Raw genomic sequence first — 19,883 nt, forward strand, 5'->3', positions numbered from 1 at the left:
TGAGCAGGGGAGGGGCAGAGAGAGAGGGAGACACAGGATCCAAAGCAGGCTCCAGGCTCTGAGTCGTCAGCACAGAGCCCAACACAGGGCTTGAACTCATGAACCGTGAGATCATGACCTGAGCCAAAGTCAGATGCTTAACTGACTGAGCCACCCAGGCACCCCTAAGGAGGCAACAGAGTTATTAAGAAAGGTACAGGAGAGTGAATACAGAGGACTTGCTGACTTGAAGACCACCACGAAGGGCCAGTACTCCCTTTTTGGTGCTCCCTGAGCTCAGAAACAAGCACCATGGGATTTGATAGCACAACAGGGAGGTATGTTTTAAAAAGTCTAGATACAAGACACACAAGTTTTCAGATGACATGGAGAGTAAACTGGGTTTGCACCCAAGTGGCAAAATAACACACAGTCACGTTGTAATATGCTAAGGGGGCAAAACCCATCACAGGGCGATACAAATCCACATGTGACATAAGGATTTGAGAAAAGATCATCTTACTAGGGTTAAGAGCACTGAACTTCAAGCCCTACAAAGGGTGAAGGACTTGGAGAGGTTGAGGCTGAACAGAGATGATCCAGAAGGCGGGAAAATCATTTCAAGGCAGAAATGTTAAAGGATTTGGGTTGATTACATGTAAGAAGTAGGCCCTAGATAATGAGGGGAGAGGCTTGATTACATCAGAGCTCCCAATCTCTGTACATACAGTCACAAGCAATGCTATCATTCAGTAGAGTCGGCACAGTCTATGTGTGTAGGATACTCAAACAAAACTCAGATGCAGGTCTAAAACCAGGAATTTTTTATCACATTAAGTTGGGCCATCTGACTAAAGTTGGCTGTGCTATTTCCTGTGAAGAAGGTTAACAATGAGACTTGCAAGTATAGTAGATAGGACTATATTTAAGAGCAACTGCACAGAACAGTATCTTAGGAATCCTTTTGGACTCTGTGAAAGTATTTTATAAAGATGGTCGATTAACGTATACAATAGCTTTCAAAAGCTAGACAGCCGAACGTAGGAAGTAATACGTCCTATATTTCACAATCAGAAACTAATAGAATCGCTTTGTAAAAGTCAATAGAAAGATCAAAATCACTTCCAATTTTTATCTATGTAAACTGCTTATACTGGAGGAAGTTTTCAGAATCAGCTGTGCCTTTTGGACACCAGGCTTACTGCTCTTGAGTAGCTGGAGCCCACAGCTGCTGTGCTGTCTTACTGCCTCTGCACCACCCCTTACTACAGGAGAGGACTATATGTAAATGCTGGCTTTCATCAGGGCACAAAGGTCCTTGATAAATCCTTAAGTTAGCTCTTGTTGAGTTTACAGAAAGGCGCAGCGTGCCAAAAGGCAGCTGTTACAGCTTCCTGGTTGACCTCTCAGAAGGTGATGTTTACAGGTAAGCATTACTTTTGGAGGTGCCAAGGCTCCTGATGGTGCTGTACAATAGAACTTTCTGGGATGATGGAAACGTTCTATACCGGTACTGTTGAGTACAGTAGCCATCAGCTGCATGTGGCACTGAACGTGGCTAATGCAACTGAGAAATCAAATTTAAAATTTCATTTGACATGCATGAATTAAAATTAAAATTTAAGTAAGCACATATGGCCAGTGGCTATTGCGTGAGAGAGTACAGCATCGTAAAGTGCTGGAAAATGGTATCACTAAACAAACTTTTTCTAGTTCTGCAAAGTTCAGGAATTTGAGGGACCAATTGGTAATTCAGAGAAGCACACAGACCAGATACTTCTGCGGTTTGCAAAATCAATACAGGAAAACTGTAGTTATCGGAAATCTCCCTCATTTTTTATATATACAGTGTAAGGAATAAATGTTTTTATCCTTTAAACGGAATCACATGGATTCAACTTAACCATTTCCTAAACTGAATGCAATACATTTACCCAAATACAGAATACTGCTTCTATTTTTTCTTTCTTTCTTTCTTTCTTTCTTTCTTTCTTTCTTTCTTTTCTTTTTTTTTTTTTTTACAAAATTTATTTGACATGCTTCACTGTGGGGAAATTTGCTTTCTAGAGGTAGAAATAATTCATGAACCAAAGGAGATGATTTCTAGAACAGATTCCTCTCCTCAGCCTCTTCCCTAGTTAGACAAGCTCAGATGCTAACAGATGGTCCCCTAGTACCCCTCCTGCAACCTGACCCCTTGCTCAGTAACTCCAAGTAGATGGCACCTGGGGTTAGCGTACAGGGGTGTCTCCTTAAGACATACCCACAGAGCACAGATTTTTCCAGACAGCCTAGATCAGTCTGTCCCACGCATCCTAATATTCGATTTGAGAAAATAGGATTCTTATATGTAGTCTTGTACTGAGGCCTATGGAGTCTATTAAAGGAAGCATTGTTTCTAGAGGATTTTTTTAAACTGAAGTATTAAAATTCTAGAGCTTAGTGTAAAACAAAAAGAGGGGAAAACCCAACATCTGAAACATCTGGTAACCAAAATGAGAAAAAAAATTTTTTCCCATCATCATTCACAGATGTAAAAACAAAATAACGCAAGGGATGAGAATAAAAAGAAGTGTGTGATAATTCAAATCACATGCAGGGTTCCATTAACTTTTTAAAAATCTACATGTGAAAGGTAGTCTGAAAATGATGTTAATGCTAATTGCCCAAATAATTTTCTCATAGGGATTTGTTGTCTCCTAAAGCCTGCTGAGAGGTTAAATTCCAAAATGAATGTATAAATATGGAAAGAAAACACTTTCCGATTGTTTAGTATCGATATTATTGTAATGAATGAGTAATAGTCTTGAAATTTCAGCAAAGTATAATGAGTATTGTTTTATATTCTGGCATTAAAAAGTTTCACAAAACTTTCAGAATGAGAAAAAGGTTCAACCTCAAAAGTAAAACTCACCACCAAAAATACATAGAAATTTATTCAAACAGCTTTTTGGTGGGGAAGTTATTGAAAGAAATCACAAGTCTTAAATACACATACATACTTTGATGCCAATAATTCCAGTAGCACAGAACTTGTCCTAAGAATATAATCACATACCAAGGTGGGCAATGCAAAAATATTTATGGCTGTGGAAAACTGGAAGCAATCTGTGTCCAACAGCTGGTTAATTATATGTACAATATGACAGAATTTTGTAAAACCATTACAGTTTGTGCTTAATGAGAGTAATGACTCTCAATAAGGTGGACATATCAGAATCAACCATGAGGCTATTTTAATAAACACACGTCCCTCCAACCTCTGGCATAACTGGGGCTGAGGGAGGGGTGGTCCCTTGGGTGAGCTGAGTGGTATGGTGAGCCACTGTTACTATGGGAATGTGTCATATCCCTTAAGTGTACTGAAGAGGAAACCAGTATGTAAGAAGAATTTGTCACGTGGTATAAAAACAAGTGGGGTATGTGAAATTCACATAAAATTAACCACTTTAAAGTGTACAATGCTGCAGTATTCAGTACATTCACAATGCTGTGTAGCCAACATTTCTGTCTAGTTCCAAAACACCATCACCTCCCTCCCTCCAAATCTGCATACCTATTAAGTAGTCACTACCCAAGACCTGGCTGTCACCAATTTACTTTCAGTCTCTATGGATTTACAGATATAAATACCTATTCTAGATATTGAAAAAAAAAAAAAGGAATCATCCAAAATGTGGCCTTTTAAAACTTTTTTTTAATGTTTTATTCATTTTTTTTTGAGAGAGAGAGAGAGAGAGAGAGAGAAAGAGAAACAGAGTATGAGTGGGAGAGGGGCAGAGAGAGAGACATAGAGACACAGAATCTGAAGCACACTCCAGGCTCTGAGCTGTCAGCACAGAGCTTGACGTGGGGTTTGAACTCATGAACTGCAAGACCATGACCTGAGCCGAAGTCAGACGCTTAACTGACTAAGCCACCCAGGCACCCCAAAAGTGGCATTTTAAAGGTCTCTTTCTGCAATGGATATCCAATTGTCCCTGTGCCATTTGTTGAAAAGACTTCTTTCCCCCATTGAACTGCCTTGGCACTTTTGTTGAAAATCAACTGACTTCAAATATAAGGGTTTATTCTTGAACTCGCAATTCTGTTCCACTGATATACGTGTCTACTCCTATCCCATACTAGTACCGGAGTCCTGATAACTGTAGCTTTATAGTTAAGTGTCAAAATTGCAAAGCATAAGTCCTCCAACTTTGTCCTTTGTTCAAGATTGTTTTGGCAATTCTAAGTCCTTTGCATCTCCATATGAATTTTTAGGATCAATTTGTCAATTTCTGCTCAGGAGACTGTGTTGAATCTATGGATCAACTTGGGAAACACTGCCATCTTAACAATACTGGGTCTTCCGATCCATGAACATTAAATGTCTCTCCATTAGTTTAGATTTTCTTAAATGAATTTTTTAAAGTGTTTATTTATTTTGAGAAAGAGAGTGCAAGTGGAGGAGGGGCAGAGAGAGAATCCCAAGCAGGCTCCACAGTGGCAGTGAGAAGCCTGACATGGGGCTCGAACTCATGAACCATGAGATCATAACCTGAGCTGAAATCAAGAGTTGGATGCTTAATCAACTGAGCCACCGAGGCACCCCCATCTATACATTTTAAAAAGCTTTTAAAAACTTCAAAGTGTTAATGTCAATGACTAGAAAAAAAGCTAAAATGGTATGGAGTTATTGGAATTACAGTTATTCATATACAGAATGAGTACCAAGTCAAAGGTATAAACATTAAAATCACAGTAAAACAGTAACAACAATAATAATGTTAATAACAATATGTATGGAACACTCATGACTGCCAGGTACTTTTGTAACTACTGTAATATATTAATTCATTAAATTCTTACATCCCTATGAGTTAGCTATTACCATTATCCCCATTTTGTAGATAAGGAAACCGAGGCACAGAGAATTTAAATAACTCGTTCAAGGTTACACATTAGTAAGTGTCAGAGCCACGATTCACGATTCACCGAAGGCAATGTAGCTCCAGAGCCCACTCTTTCCCATAATGCTGTTCTTCTCTTTCTTCTCGCCATGGACGATAAAAATTTCCTTCCTCTAAGTAAGAAAAGCAATATTCTACTGCTTTCTGTGAACTTCCCTTTTAATCATTTCAAAGGGAGTAAGAAACAAACAAACAAACCACAATGGGTTGTTGCCTAACATTTGAGGAGCTTAAAAACAGTGTCTGGATACAAGGATGGGTACCTAGCTGTTCATTTGTGAAACAGAGTTGTGTGGTGGTCTCTGAAAGCTAGTAAAGTTGAAATCTGTGTTCTGGAAGCTCAAAGAAGAGGCAATATGAGGAGAATGAGTTCTTGCAGATGGTAAGCATAACATACTTTAACCAGGATGGCTGAATGACATAAAGGAATACAGCCTTACCAGAAGCTGAAAAAAATCTCAATGACAACCCTGCTGACGGTCCTAATTCTAGGTTGTCTGGTGGGTCTTGAAACTTTAAATAGTCCTGCAAAGGGATGTGGTAAGTTCATATGACCCCTCTCTGCTGTAACAGCTTTGCCCTGTCCAAATGAATCTTAGTCACCACTCTGGCTATTTTAGGCCCAAGTCTGGTTTTGTGGCACTGGGAGAACTACAGCATGGGTTTCTCGTGATGGGCAAACCTGAGCACTATGGCGAAAGGCCTGGACTTGGCCAATGAAAGGTTCAGCCCCAGACAGGGCAATGTCACAAAGGCCAAAACAGGGCCAGAGTTAAAAAGACTAGGGAAGAACTGAGAAAAAAAGTATAATTAATGGTTCCTTTGGGGAAGAAATGAACTTCAAGAACAGCTGACAAAATTTCACTTTGGATAGTAAGATTTTTTTTTTCTCTTGTAGGCTACAGTGGTTCAGATGTATGTCAAAGTCTTGGGAAACTTCTTTAGGTGCCATCTTGATAATGGCATGTCGTTAATAATTATTTTTGCCAAGGACTTTTAAAGCAAATAGAGAAGAGCCAGTTTGGAGTGCTGACTGTAAAAACAATTAGGACAGAGGCTTAATGGAGAATCATCATCACCAATAATGACATGTTACAATTTCCTTTGTTGTATAGTAGCACAGTTGACTTTTCACAATGATGGAAATGTCCTATGTCTGGGTGATCTGATTCGTTAGTCACTAGCCACATTTAGTTACTGAGCTCTTGAAATGTGCTAGTGTGACTGAGGAACACTTTTGATTTAATTGTCATTAATTTAAATTTAAAAAGCTATGTGTGACTAGCAGCTACTAGACTGAACAGTTCAGCTCTATAGCATAATATCGTGGCCTACATAGTTTTCTCCCCCATCCACATAATGTTCCTCAAAATCTAGAGCTGTATATATGAAATTATTCAGATATTTCAGGGGTTGAATAATAATGAATATTACTGCAATTTAGGACATATACAAAAATACTTATAAAGTTTTATAGTTGGTGGGAGTCACATGGCTAAGGAGGACTACTAACCAATCAACCACTTACAGGACAGACTTAAAGATGATTTTTTTTACAGTAATCAAAAATAAATCAAATAATAATTTTAAGACCACAATATAAGAGTTTCCTCTGTTGGGAAGAGGGGGGGAAATGTCCCATACAGTTTTTTTACTAGTGTTGGGACACCTGGGTGGCTCAGTCAGTTGAGTGTCCGACTCTTGATTTTGGCTCAGGTCATAAACTCATGGTTTGTGGGTTTGAGCCCCATGTTTGGGCTCCGTGCTAATGGTGCAGAGCCTGCTTGGGATTCTCTCCCTTTCTCTGCCCCTCCCCTGCTCTCTCTCTCTCTCAAAATAAATAAAAGTTAATTTTTATATTAATAAAATAGTTTACTATTTTATATTTGGTCTTTTTCAAAACCTTTTAAAATCAAACGGGCTCCCCATATGGGATAATTACCATTTTTTTTTTTTTTGGTGAGATAGAGGATAGAGAGAATGGTAAAAGGAGAAAGGTACCTAGTAAGAATAAAGAAAAGCTAAGAAAAGTAATTTGAAAATATTTTCTAGTAGATCAAGGTACTGGGGATTCTTACTGCTTTGTGATCGTTGTCTAATTAATTCTAATCCAGTATTGTTTCCACTGAACTAAACTCACATTTTTCTTGTCAAAATATTTAAGTTTGAGGAAATGTGGCCTACATTCATATTCAACAATAATGGATAATAATAGTGAATTCCTGGGATGCTTGGGTGGCATCTGACTTTAGCTCAGCTCATGATCGTGGGTTTGAGCCCCGCATCAAGCATTGTGCTGACAGCCCAGAGCCTGGAGCCTGCTTTGGATTCTGTGTCTCCCACTTTCTCTGCCCTCCCCAGCTCATACTCTCTCAAAAAAAAATAAACGTTGAAATAAAAATGTAAAAAAATATAGTAAATTCCTATTTCAAAAGTAATTACATCTCTGCTATAAATTTTTAGGATGATACAAATCTAAAATGTGATTAATCTTTCATTTATTTTAACATTTTGTTTAGATTCATACTTAGATATTACCTTAAATGATTTAAAAAACAAAACCTTATTGAAATAATTTTTAGAAGTGAGAATTTAGCTGTCGGAAAGCTTTTTGCTGATTTCTTTAATTACCTTTAGTTTCCTCCTTGCATTGAATTTCCTCAGTTGCTCTACTGTTTCTGGAAGATGAATCTTGTAGGCATAACGATCCCGCTCCTATAAAAGAAGAAAGATAATGAACATATGTAGCCATTTAAAAAAGTGAAGAAACTTCATCTAAAACAAACAGTGAAGCCCACATTTCTTAAACATGAAACTTAAATTCTAAAATACTGGAGATTTTATTCCATGATACTGGTAAACATTCTCAAATGAGGGATACGAAGGTCAAAACTGATAGTAAAATAATATTTTATTTTCAGCAATAATAAAGGGTTAAAATAATGGATCAAGTAATTTTTAGATATATGGCTATATGGCAAAGATAATTAAATCATACTTATGAAGGTATGAAGTTACCTTTGACATGTTCTTGTCAGGTAAAATGAGCATTTGAAAAATTAACTTCACAAATGATTGAGCATTCGGAATTGCCAGGAGTAACTGGATTTTTTTTTTAGGTGAGTGATCACTTTATGTATGTATGTATGTATTCATTCATTCATGTGAATGGGCCCAGGGTGGAGCCCAGTGTGGGGCGTGAACTCACAACCCTGAGATTAAGACCTAAGCTGAGATTTTAACCAACTGAGCCACCCAGGTGCCCCAGGAATGACTGGATGTTAAAAGATCATACTTTCTTCGCACTAGAACAAACTTTTCAAGGCCATCTAATTCAAGCATTTCCTCACGTGGGATCCTTTTCAATCCCCGAAGGACGATTATTCTGTTTGACTTTGTCCAGTGAGTGATCATTCTTTTATGGCAGCTTACCACAATTCTAAGAAAGTAAAAAAGTGTTTACTTAGCCTGGGCCCACATCTGGCTTGTTTGGGCTAGCGTTGTCCTATGTAATATCGCAAAGCAAACATTCTTCCTCTTCTATATAGTAACTCCTCGGTAGCTAAGAGGGGGATCATGTTTCCACTAAATCTATTCTTCTCTATGATGTCTCCAGTTGCCTCAACTATTCCTCATGTATATATATATTTTTAAAGTTCATTTTTGTGAGAGAGAGAGCAAGTGGGGGAGGGGCGGGGGGGGCAGGGAGGGAGAGAGAGACTATCCCAAGCAGGACCTGCGCTGTCAGCACAGAGCCTGACGCAGGGCTCGAACCCACAAACCATGCGATCGTGACTTGAGCTGAAATCAAGAGTTGGGCACTTAACTGACTGAGCCACCCAGGCGCCCATTCTTCATGTATATCTTCAACCTCTTGTCATTCTTCTTATTACCCAATTTGGTTCTACTCTAATTTGTCAATGTATCTTAAAGATTTAAATAAGTATTCATTTCAGAAATAGTTCTTGAGAGCCTGCTATGTTCCAGGCGTTGATCTATGCACTTGGGATACACAAGTAAACAAAACCAACAAAGATTCAGGCCCGCGTGTAGCTCATATTCTAGTAGAAGAAAATACAGAAAGGTAAACTATGGAGTATAAAAGTGCTATGGGATAAAGCAAAAAGTAAAGCAGAGTAAGAGGGAATGGGTACACTGCAATTTAAAATAGGGTGGTCAAAGTCGGCCCAATTGCCGTGAGGACATCCAAAACTGGTGAGGGAGTGGTCTAGGCAGAGAGAACAACACAAAGGCCCAAAGGAAGAAGTGCACCTGGAGTTTTCAAAAACTGGCAAAAAGACCCATGTGCCATGGAGTAAATAGATCAGATCAGAGAGGCAACAAGGCTGGGGTAGGCCATTTAAGAGCCCTTTTTTTTTTTTAATTTTTTTAACGTTTATTTATTTTTGAGACAGAGAGAGACAGAGCATGAACGGGGGAGGGGCAGAGAGAGAGGGAGACACAGAATCGGAAACAGGCTCCAGGCTCTGAGCCATCAAGCCCAGAGCCCGACGCGGGGCTCGAACTCACGGACCGTGAGATGGTGACCTGAGCTGAAGTCGGACGCTTAACCGACTGAGCCACCCAGGTGCCCCTAAGAGCCTTTTTAAAAAAAATATTTATTTTTGAGAGAGAGAGAACACAAGTGGGGGAGGGACAGAGAGAGAGAGAGAGAGACACACACACACACACACACACACACACAGAGAATCTGAAACAGGCTCCTGGCTCCGAGCTGTCAGCACAGAACCCAACGTGGGGGGCTCGGACCCACGAAGAGCGAGATCATGACATGAGTCGAAGTTGGATGCTCAATTGACTGAACCATGCAGGCGCCCCCATATAACAGCCTTTTATTCTGAGTGGGAGAGGGAGCCACAGGAAGGTTTTGAACTGAAGTGACATGATCTGACAAGTTTAAAGGAACACTCTGGTTGTTGTGTTGAGAACAGATTAAAAGGGAACAAGGGTTTAAGGGGGGGGGGGGGGAAAGGCAGGGAGACCAGTTAGGCTATTGCAGTAATCTAGGGGGAAAATGGTAGATGAAGTCAGATGGAGAAAATAAAGATGATGAAGAGGAGATAGATTCTGAATATATTTTCTGAAAAAAGTTTTACTGAGGGGTAATTAGCATATAACAAACTGCATTTTTAAAATGTATAATTTTCTAGGTTTTGACATATACAACCATAAAAGCATCACTGCGTTCAACCTGAATATACCCATCACTCTCTAAAGTTTCCTCATGTCCCTTAGTCATCTCCCTCCCAATCCCCGGGCAGCCACTGTTTCTGTCACTGCCAATTGGTTTGCATTTTCTAGAATTTTATATAAATGGAACCAGACAGTACAGACTCATTTTCTAACTTGTTTCTCTCAGCACAGAGGTTTTGAACTTCATCCATGTAGTTGTGTGTATCAATAGCTGATTCCTTTTTATTGCTGAGTGACATTCCTTTGTAAGGATAGGCCATAATCTGTTTACCCATTATCTGCTGATGGACCCTGGGTTGTTTCCAAGTTCTGGCTATTACAAATAAAGCTGTAATGAACATTAATGTACAAGTCTTTGTATGGATACACATTTTACTTCTCTTAGGTACTCAGCAGAATGGCTGGATTGTATTATAGGGGTATGTTAAACTTTTTAAGTGGTTGTACCATTTTACATTTCCATAGCAGTGTATTAGTTGCAATTGTTCTACATCCTCACCAATACTTGGTATGGTTAGCCTTTCTGATTTTAGCCATTCTGATACATGTGCGTATAGACATCTCGTTGTGTTAATTTGTATTTCCCTAATGAAAAATGATGTGGAGCAACTTTGCGTGTGCTTATATAGCATCCACATATCTTTGTTGAAGTGCCTGTTCCAAATATTTTCCCGTTTTGAACTGGGCTGTGCTTTGTCTTATTATTGAGTTTTAAGAATTCTTCCCAACGTAGTAGAAGGGGATTTAGATGTCCAAACTCCCAGTTATAAAATAAAGACACAGGGATATAACGTACAGCAAAAGGAACACAGTTAATGATACTGTAACAACTTTGTATGGTGAGAGATGGTAGCTAGATTTTATCATGGTAATCACTTCATAATGTATATAAATGCTGACTATGTTGTACACCTGAAACTAATATTGTATGTCAACTATAGTTCAAAAGAAGGAATTCTTTACATAATCTAAATATGTAAGTCCTTTATCAGATACATAATTTGCAAATATTTACTCTTAGTTCATGGCTTGTCTTTTCGTTTTCCTACAGTGTTTTTCCAAGAACAGAAGTTCTTTTTTTCTTTTTAAAGTTTATTTATTTATTTTGAGGTGGGGAGAGAGAGACAGACAGACAGACAGCACACATGAGCGGGGGAGAAACAGACAGAGAGGGAGAGAGAGAATCACAAGCAGGCTTTGTGCTGTCAGCACAGAACCTGATGCAGGGCTCGATCCCACCAACTGTGTGATCATGACCTGAACTGGAATCAAGAGTTGGACGCTTAACCAACTGAGTCACCAGGTGTCCTCCAAGAATAGAAGTTCTTAATTCTGAATATATTTTGGAAGTGGAGAGAAAAGATTTTCTGAGGGAATGGATGTGGGGTGTGAGAGAAAGAGAGGAGTCAAAGACCACACCAAGGTTTTCAGTGTGAGCAACTGGAAGTCTGACACCAAGAGAGATGGGGAAGAGATCAGGACTATAGTTTTGGATATGTTATGCTTGAAATATCGAAAGTTCAAGTGGAGATTCAAGTAGGTACTTGGACATACAAGCCCGGAATGCAAGAGAGAAGTCTGGTCTGGAAATAAATTTTTGGAGGGTCACAAACATTTAGAAGATATTAAGGATAATACTCAACTCTGTCCCAGGCACTGAATTTGGGACTTTCACTGGCAGTATCCTATTTATAGTTGTTCTTTAAAACAACTATGTAAGTTGGGGCGCCTGGGTGGCGCAGTCGGTTAAGCGTCCGACTTCAGCCAGGTCACCATCTCACGGTCCGTGAGTTCGAGCCCTGCGTCGGGCTCTGGGCTGATGGCTCAGAGCCTGGAGCCTGTTTCCGATTCTGTGTCTCCCTCTCTCTCTGCCCCTCCCCCGTTCATGCTCTGTCTCTCTCTGTCCCAAAAATAAATAAAAAAAATGTTGAGAAAAAAAATAAAATAAAACAACTATATAAGATAGTAGAGACAATGCTACATGCTAATTATCTCAAAAGCAATGGCTCAAATGGACATAATTGTTATCATCATGATTAGCATGTACTGAGGGCTTATTATGTGCCAGGCAGTGTTCTAGTTCTTTACAAGTTTGGTGTTTTGTTTTTTTTTTTTTTTTTTTTTTTTAGTGCTTTACATGTTTATGTTACATACTCTTCACAACAAAGTAGGAGGAATATATCATTATTATCCTATTATAGAGTTGGGGGAAAGGTGATGCATTATACCAGATGAAGATTAATTAGTATGAATTGGGCCTCTTAGTTTTCTTAATCTGCATACTATACAACATTTGTAAATTAAGTTCAAGATCACAGTTGTTATTATAATGAAAATTCATGTTTGCATGTGAGGCACTTCTAAAATCAATGTGTTGGTATCCTGTACTTACAAAATTTATTTTTGAATTTAAATGTAGAATTTTAGTCAGTCCTGTCAAAATTTCACCTTATTATCTGTGAAGTTCCTAAGGAATGAACACAAACACTTTAAAATTTATTTTCTATATTAATGACTAAAACTAGCAAGAGTTCCACTGGAGAGCAAAATTATATTTTTCTCGAGTACACATACAACACCTGATGTCAAAATATCTACAATTTGTATATCTGCTAGATTCTGTATGCTAAAACATCTTGGGAATGATTTTATTATCTTTAGGGACTTAATCTCCTTTTCCTGCACTTAGCCAGAGCAGGTTCACCAATACAGAAGACATAAGAATTTATTGAATAATTAACTAGCAGAGAGAAGCATAAAACTGCCATTTTATAACAAGCAATGGAATCTTGTAATGGATTGCTGTTACTGTTTGTGGAAGATGTGGTGTATATGTATATGTGTACCCATATTACAGAATATTACTTGGCCATAAAAAAGAATGAAATCTTGCCATTCACAACATGGATGGACCTACTGGGTATTACCCTAAGTTAATGAAGTCAGACAGAGAAAGGCAAATACCACATGATTTCACGTATATGTAGGATCTAAAAGGCAAAAACAGGTGCACCTGGCTGGCTCAGTCAGTAGAGCATGTGATTTTCAACCTCAAGGTCATGAGTTCAGGCCCCACGCTGGGCATGGAGCATACTTAAAAAAATAAAAATAAAATAAAAGACAAAACAAATGAACAAACAACACTAGTAACAGACTCATAAATACAGAGGACAAACTGGTAGCTGTCACAGGAGAGGGTTGTGGGAGGACAGGTAAAATAGGTAAAGGGGATTAAGAAGTACAGACCTTCAGTTATAAAATAAATAAGTTATGGGGATGAAAAGTACAGCACAGGGAATATAGTCAGTAATATTATAATTACTTTGTACGGTGACAGATGGTAACTACACTTATTGTAATGAGCACTGCACGATGGATAGAACTGTCAAATCACTACATTGTATACCTAAAACTAATACAACATGTGTCTGCTAAACTTCAATTTAAAAAATTATAAAAAAAAAAATGAAAAAACCCTGTGTTCTGCCTGGTGATGTTTAATCAACATATACTGAAAAGCAAACATCAAAATGGGCTTTGCATTATTTTTTGAGTAAAAGCTGTTTCTGCATTTCGATAGAGTAGAGGGGAGAGGAGAAAGCAAACCCAAGGTCTTTAACACAAGAGAAAGAACCCACACAAAAAGGAGCTACATAATATTATAGAGAGACAATGAGTTTGGAGTCAGAGTTTTACTTTTATTTATCTGTTTTGAGACAGAGAAAGAGAACATGAGCAGGGGAGGGGCAGAGGGAGAGAGAATCCTAAGCAGGCTCCATGTGGTCAGCGCAGAGCCCAACACAGGGCTCGATCTCACAAATCGTGAGATCATGACCTGAGTCAAAATCAAGAGTTGGATTCTTAACCAACTGAGCCACCCAGGTGCCCCTGGAGTCAGAAAGGCTTCTGTTCAAATTCTGGGTCATTTATATATTGGCTGTATGACTTTACATTCTCTCAGTTGTTTCTTTTTGAAAACTAATCTTACAGGATTCTTACAAAGATTAAACAAGATGCTGTATAGGCACATGATTGGTTTTAATAATCCTTTTTATTAGTCAACATGTACAAACCTCTGATGTAAAGTAATTTGGGAGTGCTGTAAGTGTGTATGTGTGTGTGTGTCAACAGCTTACTAAATAAGCTGGGTTGTTTTCTAACTGAAAATATGTTCCTATTGCAGAAGAAAAAGGTAAAAATAAAACATAGTAAAAATTTCAGGGTATGAAACCTGTGACCCATTTGTAATGGTCTTTATTCACAGCTTCCAAAAAGGGTGAACCAAGTGACAACATTTTTTTTTTCTATTGGGCTATTTTTTTTAAATGTTTATTTATTTTTGAGAGCAAGACAGAGGACAAGCGGGAGAGGGGCAGAGAGAGGGAGACACAGAATCTGAAATAGGTTCCAGACTCTGAGCTGTCAGCACAGAGCCCGGTGCAGGGCTTGAACCCATGAACCGTGAGATCATGACCCGAGCTGAAGTCGGATGCTTAACTGACTGAACCACCCAGGTGCTCCCCAACTGCATTTTGCTTAAAATAATATTGCTTAACATTTTAGCAATGTTTAGCAACATTTATATGTAACAGAACATATTTCCACTGTTATTTAAAAAAAAAAAAAAAAGGTCTTCACACCCTTTGTAGTCTCTGCAGATGGTAGAACAGAAATTGGTCCTTTGGCTAACGCCGAATGTGAAAGCCCAGGGAAAGTGGCTTAAAAGACACATGGCATCCCTGGATTCTAGAGCAAGAAATGGGCATTGGTGTTGATTTTTAAAGAATTCCCTATTCAACAGAATAAACACTTCTTCCAAGGTTTAATTCTTTAGAGTTCTTGGTAACAAGGCTTTCCCTTTTGAATCACTGAGAAGACTCTGAAAGCTGGAGAAAAGGCCGACTGGGGAGGGATCCCAGGACCTGAGGGGTGACCTTTGGTGAGATCACTGTTTTTTTTTTTTTTTTTTTTTTGTCTCTTAACATATCCTCACCTGGGTATGTGCGCAGCCGCAACCTGGAAACTCCAAGGACAAGGAACACACAAAAAATGAACCCTAAGAAAATCTGACTCTCTTTAGCCAAGGGCTGAGAAGAGGTTTTTTGCTCTGGAGGACAGAATCCTTTTGACTGTACCCACCCTACCCCCAGGGAACAGCATGTAAGCTGACCTGTTTCCACCCCCCCCCTTCCACCAGCCCTTCCGGACCCAAGCAATAGCAAAGAGTTGGCGCCCCACTCCCTAGAGAGTAGGGGCAGTATCACAAAGAGAAGAGAGCTGGGGAAGGGGCTCTTTAAATCTACATATGAAGTCTTTGGCACATCACCAATAAACCCAGGTATAAAACCGACCAGGATCAACACGGCAAAGAGCTTTGAGACTAAACTGTGGTTTAGTCTCCCAGGTTTCGAATGAGCCTCTGAGCAGCGCACAAGTGGGGCAGACCAGACGAGTAGTGCAAAGGCTTTGAAAATGAAATTGGTGTTTCAGCTACAGCCCTAAAAGTGGGCCAGGATGTGTGTTCTGAATTTAATCAGGTTAGCTGCCTACTAAAATAGAAGATTTAAATAAGAGTCTCATAATATAATACTAAAAATGTCTAGCATACTATCTAAAATTACTCTTCATACCAAGAATCATAAAAAAATCTCAACCAAAGTGAGAAAAGACAACCAACAGATACCAACACAGATATGGCACAGATATTAGAATCATCCAACTGGGATTTTTAAGCAGGTGGTATAAAAATGTTTCTAAGGGCACCTGGGTGGCTCAGTCGGTTAAGCATCCAACTCTTAATCTCAGCTCAGGTCATGATCAGGGTTTGTAAGATGGAGCCCTACATCCGGCTTTGCACTGACGGTGCAGAGCCTGCTTGAGATTCTCTCTGCACCTCCCCTGCTCACACATGCACAGGCACGTGCTCATGCTCTTGCTCTCAAAATAAATAAAAATTTCAAAAGAATTTTAAGAAAGATAAAAATGTTCCTAAAAGCAATTGCAAATGGTTAAAAAATGCTGACATTACCAAGTGCTGACAAGGATATAGAGCAACTGGTTCTCTCATACTCTGCTGGTGGGAGAGTAAAATCATACAGGTATTCTGGAAAATGATTTGGCAGTTTTTAGAATGTTGAACATATACTTGCCATAGGACTTAGCAATCCCACTCATAGGTTTTTACTTTGGAGATGTTCATAGCAGCTTTACTTGTATTAGCCCCAAACTGGAAACAACCCAAATGCCCTTCAAAAGGTGGGGGGCGCCTGGGTGGCGCAGTCGGTTAAGCCTCCGACTTCAGCCAGGTCACGATCTTGCGGTCCGTGAGTTCGAGCCCCGCGTCGGGCTCTGGGCTGATGGCTCAGAGCCTGGAGCCTGTTTCCGATTCTGTGTCTCCCTCTCTCTCTGCCCCTCCCCCGTTCATGCTCTGTCTCTCTCTGTCCCAAAAATAAATAAAAAACGTTGAAAAAAAAAGGTGAATGGACAGGGGCGCCTGGGTGGCTCAGTCAGTTAAGCATCAGACTTTGGCTCAGATGGTGATCCTGTGGTTCACGGGTTCAAGCTGTGCTTTGGGCTCTGCACTGACAGCTGGGAGCCTGGAGTCTGCTTTGGATTCTGTGTCTCCCTCTCTCTCTGTCCCTCCCCCTACTCGCGTGTACTCTCTCTCTCTCCCTCTAAAATAAAATAAACATTAAAAAATTTTTTGAAAAGGTGAATGGATAAAGAAGTGTTGTACATTCATACAGTGGAGTATTATTCAGTAACAAAAAGGAATGAACTATTGACACGCACAACTTGGATGGATCCCAAGGACATTATGCTAAAAACACCTAATCTGTGAAGTAATAATAAATATATACATTGGTCTCTGACCCTGGTTCCTAACACAGAGCCCTAAAACCCTTCTAAGTAGGGGTGCTAAGAGAATCTTTTGTTCTAACATTTTGTCTTTGACCCCAGCTTCTGAGGCAGAGCTCCTAAAACACTTGTGATTTCCTAAGTGATAAGAGCACTGGGAGCATTTTTTGTCCTCATATTTGGTCTTTGACTCTGGTTCCGGACAGAGTTCCTAAATCCCATGGCATTTCCTGGGTGACAGAAGTGTCTTTGTTTTAATGAGGTGACTCTTAGTGGGCTCCTGGATGGGGGCTGGTCACCAGAAAGACCAAGTTATGAATAAAAGCTTGGGATTTTCAGTCCCATCTCCCATTTTGTTGAGAATGGAGAGGGGCTGGAAACAGAGTTAATGATCAATGCATGCCTACATGATAAAACCTTTCATAAAATTTCCAAAAGTATGGGGTTTGGAGAGCTTCTGGGTTGATGAACATACGTACATGCCAGGAGCATGGTCTACCCCACCTTCTGTGGGAACAGAAACTTCTGCACTTGGGATCCTTCCAGATCTTGCTCTATATCTTTTCATCTGTATCCTTTACCATATTCTTTAGCATATAATAAACAGGTAAATGTAAGTGTTTCCCTCAGTTCTGTGAGCTGTTCCAGCAAATAATCAAATCCAAAGTTGGGAGTGGGTGGGTTATAGGAACCTCCAATTTGTAGTCAAGTCAGACAGAGGTTGTGGGCAACCTGGGGACCCACTCCTTGTGATTGGCAACGGAAGTGGGGGAGAGTCTCATGGGACCGAGCCTTTAACCTGTGGGATCTGCATGGACTTCAGTTAGTGTCAGAACTGAATTAAAATGTAGGACACCCAGGTAGTGTCAGAGAACTGCCTGGTGTGGGGTAAACACCCAGGCACACCTGGCATCAGAAGCGCTGTTGAGTGTGGTAGTTGCTTGAGAAGAAGAGAGAAACACACAGGAGATGTGAGTTTCTCTTAAATGGTTTACATATTGTATAATCCATTTAATAATCTCAAAAGGACAAAAATGATAGTGATGGACAATGGATCGATATTTACCAGGGGTTCCGGGTAGGGAGAGGATGTGATCATTAAGGGGTGACAGACCACTTCTATATCCCGATTATGGTCATGCTTATATACTTCCATATGATAAAATTTCACAGAAACACACACACAAATGCATATAAAAACTGGTGGAAATCGAGTAAGGCCTTCAGTTTAAGTGTTCCAATGCCATTTTCCTAGTTCTGGTTATATAAGGTGTTATCACCAGGAGGAAGAATGGCAAAGTGCACGTGGGAATTCTGTACTGTTTTTAACCACTTCTTTTTTAAAAAAAAAAAAAATTTTTTTTTAAAGATTTTAAGATTTTATTTTTAAGTAATCTGTACACCCAGTATGGGGCTTGAACTCACAACCCTGAGGTCAAGCGCTGCACATCTACCGACTGAGCCAGCCAGGCGTCCCTGTTTTTGCCACTTCTTTGTGAGTCTGAAATTATTTCAACATGAAAGGTTTATAAGGAATCATTTCCACTCTACATGGTTAACCTTCCTGTGGGCTTCCTAATTCTAAATACCTCGAATCACTCACTGAGCTTCATCAGTTTTCCTTCCTTAAAATCTCTCAGTCTGAGTATTTCTTTCCCACTCCCACCTTTACTCCCTGGGTCCAGTCCCCTGTCACTCCTGTCACAGCACAGCTTCTACAGGCTCTCTTTGCCTCTAGCTCTTGTATTCTGACAGACAACGCTTGTACATCCAGTGTCCAAAGGAATTCTACGAGCATGCTGCTTGCACTGTGTCATCACTCAAAAGCTTGCAGGAGCCTTTTACCATCTACACCCTAATATCCAAAGTACTTAAGGGGCACCTGGGTGGCTCAGTCGGTTGAGCATCCAACTTCGGCTTAGGTCATGATCTCTCAGTTTGTGGGTTTGAGCCCCATGTCCAGCTCTCTGCTGTCAGTGCAGAGCCTGCTTTGGATCCTCTGTCCTCCTCTCTCTCTGCCCCTCCCCCGCTTTCTCTCTCTCTCAAAAATAAACATTAAAAAAATAAAAAACTGGGGCGCCTGGGTAGGTCACTTGGTTAAGCATCTGACTTCGGCTCAGGTTATGATCTCACGGTTTGTAGGTTCGAGCCCCATGTTGGGCTCTGTGCTGACAGCTCAGAGTCTGGAGCCCGCTTCAGATTCTGTGTCTCCCTCTCTCTCTGCCCCTCCCCCACTCACACCCTGTCTTTCTCTCTCTCTCAAAAATAAATTTTTAATAAATCTAAAAAATTTTTAATAAAAATTTTGTTAATAAAAAAAAGTCAAAAAACAAAATAAAAACCAAAACAAAGTACTTAATTTGGCAATTCTAGATCATACGTATTCTCCCCTCAAACCAGAATTTCTGGTCTACCACTGTGCAATCCTTCAAATGGCTGATGTTTGTATTATACTAGTTTGCTTCCTGCCCCCACTCCCACAGGGCCTGAACACTTTGTGATGCTTCGCCTGTGCTCTCCTGGACTTCCCACATGGAGGCCAGGGCCCCCTTCAGGCACACTAACACGTGCGGTCCTCCCTGGAGTTTCAGACAGTGATCTCTCTTGTACCTCACTGGTCTCCCTGAGCCCACACTTCTGTACTCCTGTGAGGCTTCTCCATTGTGGCTTCTTTGAGCTTATCTTTCCAGGTGTTTATGTTATATCAGTATAATCTGAAAATCCATTTTGCAGCCTGACCCTGCCGCCTTTCTCTCTCTGGTGTTTTTCCAAAATTCAAATGGACTAGCCTTCTAGAAATACCCTTTTCATGTTTTATTACAGTCAATATACTTTAGGGTCTACATATTAAGGTTACAAAGGGTGTGAAAAGAGCTCAGCCAT

General features: G+C 39.9%; 1 protein-coding gene across 19 annotated transcripts in view; it reads right to left on the minus strand.

Annotated features, from left to right (window-relative positions):
• CASK (calcium/calmodulin dependent serine protein kinase) overlaps positions 1 to 19,883 on the minus strand; it is a 358,988-nt gene that overhangs the window by 103,507 nt on the left and 235,598 nt on the right. For all 19 annotated transcript variants that reach the window (XM_043570170.1, XM_043570169.1, XM_043570160.1 and 16 more), the window contains exon 9: positions 7,560 to 7,643. In XM_043570170.1, coding sequence (XP_043426105.1) covers positions 7,560 to 7,643 — 84 coding nt within the window. The remainder of the gene's footprint in view (positions 1 to 7,559; positions 7,644 to 19,883) is intronic.

This window comes from Prionailurus bengalensis, chromosome X (genome assembly GCF_016509475.1).
Source record: "Prionailurus bengalensis isolate Pbe53 chromosome X, Fcat_Pben_1.1_paternal_pri, whole genome shotgun sequence".
NCBI lineage: Eukaryota > Metazoa > Chordata > Mammalia > Carnivora > Felidae > Prionailurus > Prionailurus bengalensis.